General features: G+C 48.7%; 1 protein-coding gene across 5 annotated transcripts in view; it reads right to left on the bottom strand.

The window, feature by feature from the left end:
- The window catches only part of ABTB3 (ankyrin repeat and BTB domain containing 3), a 205,072-nt gene extending 200,929 nt beyond the window's left edge, over positions 1-4,143 (bottom strand). For all 5 annotated transcript variants that reach the window (XM_077935019.1, XM_028747624.2, XM_077935017.1 and 2 more), the window contains exon 1: positions 2,541-4,143. In XM_077935019.1, the coding sequence (XP_077791145.1) occupies positions 2,541-3,759 (1,219 nt within the window). In that variant the 5' untranslated portion in view covers positions 3,760-4,143. The remainder of the gene's footprint in view (positions 1-2,540) is intronic.
- Between the last annotated feature and the right edge of the window lie 7,143 nt (positions 4,144-11,286).

Genomic DNA, 11,286 nt, shown 5'->3' on the forward strand with positions numbered 1-11,286 from the left:
ATTGGTTGTAAGTGAGGAAGGAGACAGATGGGAGCTAACTAAGGGCAGACTGAGCTCAGTGGGGCAGTGCCCTGTTCCACCCAACGCACTCGCTGCAGCTGGTACCTCTGTGGTTACCTTTGTTGAAGAAAGAGCACAAATTTGCACATACCCTCCCCTTTCCAGAGTATCCTTGGTATGAGAAAATCCAGACTGAGGGAGAGGAAAGTGTGTGGAGATAGCAATTTGGAGGAGGTCATATGGACAATGGCAAATTAATGGAGGTGCAGGAAGCTTATAATCCACTTCAAACAACAGTATGGATGAGCCTCGTGTGGCTGAACTAGAGTAGTGGCAACGAAGATTAATCAGTGACATATCCAAAGCCATTTTGAAGTCGTTAATCTGAAGTCTCTGGGAAGCTGGGAGCTGGCACTTTCCCCATCGCCTGGGCTGAGGATTCCTTCCCCTTTTGTAGCATGCCAAATCAGCTGCTGCTTAACTGGCTGTGGCACATCTGGAAAGTGTGCAAAGTCCAGTGGGATTTGGTAAAACCAAGGAGCCCAGCTCCCCAACAGTTGCTAATGCAACTATTTGCTTACTGTTTTATCCAACCATGTCGTACTGCAATTGCTTTCTGTATGCTTGGCCTTTTAAAAATATTTTGCTGATTTTATTTGTGTTTTACTGATAATTTTAGTGTGTACACCACTTAAGACGGCTTTATGATTCAGAGGTCTATATAAAATATGAATAAATAAATGTAACATACTGAAGGTTTGAGGGAGGCTGAGGAGAACAACGTAGAAAGCTGCCTTATAGCAAGTCAAACCATTGCACAAACCTGTCTACACTGACTGGCAGTGGGCTCTCCAGATTTCAGACTATCCCTGCCTGGAGATACCAGGGATTGAACCTGGGCCCTTCTGTATGCAAGGCAGATGCTCTGCCCCTGAGCTATAGCCCTTCCCCTAAGAAGGAGGTTATTATTCTAGAAGCCAGCCAGGTTTACAGATGGGTAGATTTTAAAGCAGATCCCTGAAGCATTGCAAATAAAAGAATGCAAGAAATCTAAGATGGTGATGAAGCCAACCTAGGTGGAATAATTCCCCCAGAATGCCCAACAATGCATCATACAGGGTACAGGAGAAAGACAGCCCTCTTGAGCACCCCTACCACCACCCCCCAAAAAACTGCTTCCCTATTACCCACCTCCATGCACTACAGGTAGACATGAAGTACAGGTCACCGTTTCTACACCATTATCAGAGCAAGAGGCAATATTTCAGGAACACTTCTGTTCAGATTTCTTACCAGAACTACATTTTACCTAGTGACTACACAAGTGGGTGCAAAGCACAACCACATTCAACATGGCCATGAGCATCACTGCACAAGAAATGTCTGGGCACAGCACACAACCCTTAGCTCTGAGCAGTTTAGATAAGCATAGTTCACAAGCTTTCTCCTCAGCACTAGCATTGCGGTGTACATCTCTCCACTGAAAACAATTACAGGTATGCAGCCCACAGCCTGCTTCAACACAGATACTATCAGAGGAAACAGAATACCACCTTCTCTAGAACCACCTGACACCTTGTCTTTACAGTGTACAGCCCTTCTCCAAAGACAACCACAGAATACAGCTCTCCATCAAAATTGGGCACAAAGTATAGCCTTATGCAAGAACACTATTAACAGTAGACTGAAGCTGCCACATTCCAGAGCAGGGAAGAGACCTTCTTATTCAACAGCTGCACAGAAGGCAGAAATTGAAGCTTTTCCCTGTATGGAGATTCGGTGATGAGTAGCAACTCATTTCTCTCCGGCATGCTACACAGGAGCCCTGTCAGAGGAGTGAATTGGCAACCTTGGGAGAGCAGCTTATTCCATTGTTACAGGTAAGTGGAAATCAAGTTCAGCCACTTAGGGTTAGCATCAAGAGCATGGATGTAAAACCAACAACAGTGGATGAGAAATAGCGTCCCAACTGCACTGCCACTCTCCCCACCCCAACAACTCCAAGGTACCTCTCAGGAAATACCATTAATTTTCACAAGCAAATAATGAGTTCAATGGGAGCTGACTCCCAAGTAAGCACAACAAAAGTGACTGGAAATGCCTCCAAGTTCATGTACAGATTTACAGCACAACCCTAGACACAAGTCTCATCTCTTCACTGAGGCTTCTCTTCCATAACGAACAAGAAGACCACCAGCTCTGGAAGCCACAAGCCTGCATAAAGATTGCAGTCTAATAATGGCAAGCAAACTTTGCAGGTGCAACTCCCATACAAGTCATCCTTTGGCCACTCCCCGCCCACAAGATGTTTGGTCTTCTCCTGTAAGGGCCAAACACCGTGTGTCCCTCCTACTGGGTGGCCCTCGGAGGTGCACAGACATCTCCCCCATCCACCCCTAGTGGGCAGGCTGCGCGCACGCAGGCAAGCACGCACGCCAGCCAAGCGCGCGCCCCGCCTGCAGCCCTCTCCCCCCCGCCCGTCCCTGGCACTCCAACAACAACAGGTGGGCAGGGCCCTGCGCATCGCCCGCCTGACTCACCGCTGGCGTTTTTCCCGCAGATGAGGTGCTGGTAAGGCTGCAGCAGCCCCCACAGCTCCGAGTCGTTGTTGACCGTCTGCTCCAGGGACTCCAGCGTAAACTTTGGCGCTTCGTTGCTGTGGTGGTGGTTGTTGGCGGCGGCGGCGGCGCTGCTGCTGCCGCTGCTCTCTCGGTCCTTGTTGTCCGAAGCGGCGGCAGGAGCTGCTCCAGGAGCCGGAGGAGGCAGAGCGGCGGCGGCGGCGCCCGAGCACTGGCCCCGGTGGTGGTGCGGTGGCGGCGGCGGCGGCGGCAGCTGCGGGGGGTTGTTTGGGTGCTGTTGCGCCTGGAGGTGGTGGAGGTGGTGCTGGGGGTGGGGCGCGGCGGCCCCGGCGCCCAGCTGCAGGACCCTGGCGTAGATCTCTCGGAAGAGGTTCTCCATGCAGGCGGTCAGGTAGATGGCGGCGTGCTCGTGGATGCGCACGGCCACCCGGCTGTCCACCATCCAGCGGTAGAACTTGCCCACCGAGAAGGTGAGGCCGCAGCGGGTCGACTTGCCTCGGCTGAAGCGGTCGCCGCCGCTGCTGCTCATGTTGTAGAGCGAGAGCGCGCCCAGGGCGGCCGCCGTGCAGCTGGAAGCCAGGCTCCAGCCCAGGACGATCTCCATGGCGCTCTGCACCTCGTACCTGGTGCACTTGGCGAAGCGCAGGCTCAGGCGCTGAGCCTCCCGGGCCAGCCGGACCAGCGCGCGGCTGACCAAGGTGGAGAGTCTGGCCAGGGCATCTTTGGGAGGGGGGGCTCCGCCGCCGCCGCCGCTGCTGCTGCTGATGGTGGTGGTGGAGCTGGCGACGCTGCTGGAGCTGGCGGCGGCGGCGCCCACCCCCACCGGCCCCCTGGCCTCTTTGCGCTGCAGGAGGAGGAGAACCGCCTCCACCTCGTCGAGGCTCCAGGGGACCTCCTCAAGGTCAGGCAGCAGCCTGGAGCAGTGCTGCTCGGCGCAGTCCAGCACTTCGGAGTCTTCCACCAGGACAGTGTTGACGGTGTCAAAGCTGTTGTGTCTACTGTGCATCGAGTCAGTTAGATGCTGCCAGCCGTTTCCTCCATAGGGGTGAGCCGCGTGGGGGGAATCGGAGCAGCACAGAGACAAGTTGGAGGACCGGACGGAGTCTGCCGCACCACCATAACCCGAGTCGAGGGTCAGATCTTCCAGCGTCCTCACCACCGTCTTACCTCTCCTTGCCATCGCTGCACTTCATACTGCACCAGCAGGAAACTTTGAGAAGAGAAAGTAACAGACCTGCGCCCTCCTCCTCCTCCTCTCTCACGTACTTATTTCGCAGCTTCCTCGCTTTGGCAGGCGCGCAGAGCAGCTCCTTCGCGATCAAAATAAAGAAATGCCGCCGCCACCACCCGCAAACGCGATGCGCACAGGCATGGGAGAGAGCGCGCGAGCGAGCGCGGCCAAAGGATCGCTGCGTCGAAGGTCCCTCGGTCTCTTCTCCAACTCCCGGCGGCAGCAGCAGCAGCGCTGGCCGCCTCGGGTGCTTGTCTCCTCCTCGGTTCCCTGACTCCTGCACTGCACTAGCCCGCAAAACCCAAGCCAACCAAAGAACGGCAGAGGCGGGAGGGGCGGCTGGGAGAAGAGGCGAGGCTAATGCAAATCGCACGCAGAGAGATCCAATGGGAGCGCCGATGCTAATTTCATTGCTACCTTTCTCCCACCCAACCCTCCCTCTCCCCTCGCGTCACTTTCCCCTCCCCTTCTCCCCCTCTCTTCTTTTTGGAATTCGTAGTGGGATCCACAGGCTCTCCAAGCCTTCTCGCTCTCTCCCACGTTCGCTTGGGTGTGCTGAGCTGGAAGTGGGTGGTGGGTTTCCTTCGTCGCTGTCTAGAGCCCGCTCCAGTGTGATTTTATTTGTCTTTCTCCCTTACTCTGCAGTTGAGAAGTGCGGGGAGAGAGAGAGAAGAGATATGAGGGGAAGGAAAAATAGGGCCAAAAGTGAGAGAGAGAGGAACCCGCAGGATATATTTAGCTGATCCAAAATAGACGGTGGGAATGAGCAGCAGTGATTTTCGTTTGCTGGACCAGCCCTACAAATTCCAGACTTGGCATGCATTTATTTCTCTGAAGCAGGTAGTAGAAATTAGAAACCAAGATACGAAGGCTGCAGCAGCGGCAGCTGCAGATTCTTGCCGGAGTGCCTGTCGTCTCCCCCCTTCAAGTTGCTTTGCACACTACAGCCCTGAAATATTAGCATTCCAGCTCAGAGCCAGGAAACCTTTCTGGGATGTGTGGCGTCTCCTCTGCAGGTGAGGACCTGTAGTCTCATGCGTTTTCCTTAACGTGTGCTGTGGGGCTGCGGGGAGTGCGTGAAGGGATCCGAGCACCGTTGGCACTGGCTACAGAATGCATAGTTACAGGGGAGCCCAGATGGCGCAGCAACACGTACTTCAAAACAAGGAGGAGGGTGAAGGAAAAGAGCCTCTGCGTGGTGCAGAGTAATGGATTTGCTCGAGCCTTTCCTAACCAGCCCAAGATTATCTAACGCCAACTCAGAACAGGAGCCCTCGAGGTGCCTGGTTGTAATACACATACATCCCAATCATGATTATGATGCTGTGTATTGATAGTTTATGTTTAATCCTGAGCTGCCTTGGAGGACGCAGTTCACTGTGGGAAAACTGTATGCAGGTTACATTAAACTGGAAACGAAGCACTTCCCAGAAATATCTTGGCACTGGGATGCAGAAGCTGTAGCCTTCCAGATGCTGGCTCCAAATCCCACTGTCCCTGACTGTTGCCCCTGCTAGCTGGGGCAGATGGGAGTTGGAGTCCCAACCTCTAGAGGGCTGCAGGTTTTCCCCAGCCTTCTGTCATCTATCCTTTAAGCCAGGATGTCAAACCTCAGGCCCTGCTGGGTTATCAGATTTAATACAGAGCATCTCAATAGTGCACGCTACACAATGGAACCGTTTCAGAGCAAGAAGCCCCAAATGGGGGATGACATTAAAAACAATGGCATCTAGTACTCCTGATGCTTCCGCATGGCTGGGAAGAAACTCAGCAATCTCAGTGTATTTCAGTGACCAATTGGAAAGGAAGGACATTTGCATGGCCACTTGGGGGTTTGCCTATAAAGCCCACTATTTAAACAGCAAAAGATGTTGCAGTGCCACCAAGATCCACTGTAACCCTACGTTTACTCAAGGTTTTAGATTGTAAGTACCTTGGGGCAGGGACCTGCCATCCTGTACTTTGTAAAGCACCAGCCACACGTGTGTGTGTGTGTGTGTGTGTGTCAGAAACAGCTGGTGCAGCAGCTCCCTGCTCATGCTGTTAGCTCAACAGTCAGCTGCAGAGGTGAGCCAAACAGCCTAGAAGAGGCTGGGCAGGGAAGTCCCACAAGAGAGTGAGATACACTCACACAGCCAGGGGCTAAAAGCACAGCAAGCAACACATTTAGAGGCAGTTCCAAGAAGGGAGGGAAAGCAGTACAGGTAACCATTTACAGCAGCCTTCCACTGCCACAGGTAAGCTTGCCCACATAGGAGGAGGGGCGCTGACATAAAAAGGGCACCAGAAGATGGCGCTTTGCCAAGGGCCTTCTCAAACCTGGAGGCAGCCCTGGCAGGTGACATGCTTCACCCACAAGCTTTTCACCTGAACCTGGCACACTGGCTGCCCAGGAATTCTTCTGCTCTCGACACACTGGATTAGCTAATTCGCCAGTGGGAGTGGTTGCAGCACCTTCAGGAGACCAGGTCCAGAACTAAGAAGAGGTTGCAGAAAGTAAAGGCATGACCAGTGGCAGGACAAGGGGGTAGAGCTCAGAGGCAAACAGTGTAGACCAGGACAGATACCCTGCATCTTCGGGTGCAATATTTTTGAAGGGTGAAATAGAAATGTATTTGTAATCTATTTGACATCAGAGACAGTGAGTCAGCAGATCCCTTTAAAATATAGTTTTATTTGGAAATGTTTATGATTTGAGACAGTTCAGGTTCCTACTCTGTATTTTATGTTACTGATTTATGTGCTACTCTCTCAATGGTTACCATCAGCATTCATTTTCTTGTGCATCTTTTCTCAAGTTTGCTCCTTTTTCTGTTACTGTTTATTTTTTTTAAAGAATGTATTAAATAAAGAAAACAAGTAGCAGATTTTGTCTCCCTCTATGGGACAGCAATTAGTCATGCCTGTCCCAAGCATACTGATCTGCCAGGGGAAAATGTCTGAGCAAATATTAATTATAACATGCAATAATTTTCCTGCAGAAATTCAGATGAGATTTCACCTGAAGCGACATAGATTAGATTTCACACAGCACACGTAAATAAAGAAGAAACTGACAGGAAGTTCACACAAATAGGAAATGCCACTGAGCTTTTCAAAGGCCCTTCCTAATGGGTTGGATTCCAAAATGGGAGTCCAAGAACCATTTTTAAAAATTACAATTAATAAATGAACAATGAACACACTAGATATTACTGTCAACATACTGGAACAACTAGAACTGATGGAAAGGCTTTTGTTGACTCTCACAGCAAGAGTCCAGTGTGGATACTGTAGCTTATGTTGCGTAACAGGAACGAATAAGGTCAAAATAACAAATCAGAAAGTAGAAATGTTTGAGGGCCTCTGTTTCCTGGGATGGAAAAACACTTTGAGTTTCTAGTCTGATGTTGTTGCTATTTTATTGATGATGATGGATTCCATCTATATTAGACACTCCCAAACTGCCTGAGCAGAACTAGGATGTAGCTGATCTCAACATTATTTCCTAAAGTTTATTTTGCTCGGTGTTAGAAAGAAGTGAGCCAGGCATTTCAAAGTCAATCCATCCATCTGGACAGCAAACAGAGGCAGCTTCCACAAACCATACCAGGAGGAACATAACACTGACACTGTTTCCCCCCCCCCCTTATGTATCATTATTTGGTCAGGGTAATGAGAAACGGATTGTGGGTGGAGGCCCACCCTTAAAAGGGGAGTAAAAATGAACTCAGCCAAAGGTTAGCTCCCTTCTCCACCCAAGAATAACTAAATCACTGTAAACAAAACAGTAAGAAGTCAGCATAGTTTATACTATGGAACAAGCCCAACATATATCTCTTTTGATGCAAGAGTTATTCCCCCCCCCCCCCCCAGTTTCTCTAGCCTCTGATTGATATCTCTTTTTATTAACCAAAGGTGTTATATTTTCATAACTCTTGTGGAAACACTTTTTAGTCATTTATAAACGTTCACCTTATACTCATTACCATCAATATAAACTACAGTGATTAACTAAAGTAAGATCACATGACTTAACTTTTAATTGCATCTGCCCAGGCAAGTCTGGTCCAACCATTAGGCAGAGTGAGGCAATCACCTCAGGTCTCATGTGCTGGGAATGCAGCATACCAACAACAACATTTATTTATTTATTCCTTACACCCCACCTATCTGACTGGGTTGCCCCAGCCAATCTGGGAAGATTCCAACAAAAATATGGGGAAAACAACAACCACAACAATAACATCAAGCATTAAAAGCTTCCTGAAGCAGAAGGCTACAAAAAATTATGCAGTTTTAAAAACTCTTTTACATCTGCCAGGAGGGCATTCCACACGGTGCGTATGACTACCAAAACAACTTTCTGTCTGGTTCCCTGTTGTTTCACTTCTCGCAGTGAAGGAACCACCAGAAGACCCTCAGAGTTGGACTTCAGTGTCCAGGCTGAACAATAGGAGTGGAGACGTTCCTTCAGGTATACAGGGCCGAAGCCACGCAGGGCTTTAAAGGTCAACACCCCACCAACTCCTCTTGAACCCTGGCCATCTACAACCCTGTCATACACCTCCTAAACTAGCCTGCTGCCCACAGGTGCCCTTGAAGATGTCATTCCATTCTCAGGACTGACACAAGATTTACCTACAAGTCTAGTCTGCCTCTGTACATGGATTGAGCATGGGGCGCCATCTTGTCTTTTGCTTCATGTAATAAACTGTGTCGGTCTGGCTCTCTGCCCAGGAAAGTGTATGGAAGGACTGGTGGCCTTGGCATTGGGACTTGCTAGTAGTTCCCTGGGTGATATGTGTATGGAATTGGCCCAAGAGCCTTCATCCTTTCCACAAAATGGCCCTCTTGTGAAATTAGGCCCACAGACTCATTCTGCTTTGTGTAAGAGACTAAGACCACATTCACACCATACATTTAAAGCACCATACATTTAAACACTCATGGCTTACCCCCAAATGATTCTGGGAGCTGTCATTTGTTAAGAGTTCTGAGAGTTGTTACAAAGCTACAATTCCCAGAGTGGTTTAACAATCAATCACTCTTTACATGGAACTCTGTATAGTGTGAATCTGGCCTTGGAGTAATCTACTGTACTCCTTGTGGCCTCTCCACTTGCTATGGCAAAGTAGAAAGGGCCTAAGCTTGGGAGAAGAATGACTCCATATTTTAATACATCTTTCCTTGGCTGATAGGATGCCATGCATCTTAATTGACAGAGAACAGTCCTCTTTGAGGAACTGTTAGAGGCTGTCATCCATTTGAATGTGTTCTCTGTCCAAAGGGTTTCCTGGTCCAAGCGTGGTTTCAAGATAAAGAACCATAAGAAGGGGGAGCAGCAGGAGCCTTGAAGCTGCCCTTCTACAAGTTGCAGATTGATAGCAGACTGAGAATGTGCAGGTCACCTGGTCCCATTCTTCCCTCTAGGTAAGATCTATTGCATTTAAATTTAAATCAGAGTGAGGGAACCTTTTCGGCTCCATGGACCAGATTCTTATTGGATCCCAGCCTCGTGGGCCAAATTTGACAGGTAAGCAAAGAAGCCAACTTTTCAGGCACCTGATGTCACCTTTAGGAAACTTGCTGGTGCTATTACTCCAGCACTGGCTGGTAAAATAAAAACCTGCTTTGATTTGCCAGTGCACAATCAGGAGCACGCTTGAAGGTTCCAATTGAGCATTGGCAGCCACATCTCTAACTGCCCTGCACCTGACATTCGGTGTCACGTGTTGGGGAGAACAGGATATTTTGGGGAAAACAACTTTACAGGTTAAGTTTGAACCCCTGGTGGGCCAGACGTTCCTCACTCCTGTTTTACATGATAGCAAGTATTTCTCAATTTGCATATATACATATAAATCAGCAAATGCAATTTTTCTGTAACTACATGCCCTCTTTCTTGGGCTCCATGATCACTGCAGATGGTGACAGCAGCCACAAAATTAAAAGACGCCTGCTTTTGGGAGAAAAGCAATGACAAACTTAGACAGCATCCTAAAAAGCAGAGACATCACCTTGTCAACAAAGGCCCGTATAGTAAAAGCTATGGTTTTCCCAGTAGTGATGTATGGAAGTGAAAACTGGACCATAAAGAAGGCTGATCACCGTAGAATTGATGCTTTTGAGTTATGGTGCTGGAGGAGACTCTTGAGAGTTCCATGGACTGCAAGAAGATCAAACCTATCCATTCTGAAGGAAATCAGCCCTGAGTGCTCACTGGAAGGACTGATCATGAAGCTGAGGCTCCAATACTTTGGCCACCTCATGAGAAGAGAAGACTCCCTGGAAAAGACCCTGATGTTGGGAAAGGTGGAGGGCACAAGGAGAAGGGGACGACAGAGGACGAGATGGTTGGATAGTGTTATTGAGGCTACCAGCATCAATTTGAGCAGACTGCGGGAGGCAGTGGAAGACAGAAGTGCCTGGCGTGCTCTGGTCCATGGGGTCACGAAGAGTCGGACACGACTAAACGACTAAACAACAACATGCTCTCTTAAGGTCCTCTTTCTTTAGTGATGCATTCTCTCTTTTTTGGCAATGTATGGCAATGTACATACAGGCTGCACTGAGCAACCCCAAACCTCCTTTCTAATTTCCTCCTTCTTTCTCAGGGTTAAATGAAAAAGAGCGGAGGAGACAATCTGCAGTTTCTAAATGTGGCCTCCCTAGTGGTGCAAATAGAATGCATTTCTTCATTGGTCCCTGCACTGGGCCACATTGCTGGAGGTACCTAGTCTAGTATGGGAGAGAAATGGGGAAACGCTTCCTTCCTTTTAACCTGCAGCTAGTTCAATAAAGTATATTTATTCCAGGCTTCTCAGTGCAGCAGAATTCATTAAACATAAATCAATGTAATTTATTAATAATCCCAAATGCCACATACCTCTGTGTCCAATTCTGCATCATACAACTGCTTTGTGCAAGGCCATTACTTTATTTCCAGCAACAGGGGCTGCTGCTATTGTTGTAGCACGCTGCCCTGTGCTGCTGTGACTACATGACATTCTGCTCCAGTGCATTGACACTGCTGACACAGAACCTATCCTAACCCTCCTAAACATGCATAAGGTGGCACAATACCTCATAAGTCAGGCTGCACATCTGTCATATCTGCTACAAGGAGTTGGTAGCCACAGTATCATGGCCAGTGTGTAGGAGCTAGTGGTAGATAAAATTAGAGCTGCAACATTTAATAGAGTAATAATTGACTAGATTAATTTTAAAACATTGCAACAACTAACCGCAATTGAAGCAGCAGATTTTATCTATCTATCACATAGCCCCCTGCCTGAGACTCTGGAAAGCCATTGTCAGTAAGTGTGAACAATTCTGAAGTAGATCGACCAGTGCACCTAATCCACATAAGGCAACTACTTATGTCCCTGATACAAGTGCTGATAAAAATAAGCTTGACAAGAAGCACCATCTTAAAAGAAGAGCACTCATTTCTCTTTTACACAAGAGGCAATACCTCTTGCTTTAGGATTATTT

Source organism: Podarcis muralis, chromosome 10, assembly GCF_964188315.1.
Source record: "Podarcis muralis chromosome 10, rPodMur119.hap1.1, whole genome shotgun sequence".
Lineage (NCBI taxonomy): Eukaryota > Metazoa > Chordata > Lepidosauria > Squamata > Lacertidae > Podarcis > Podarcis muralis.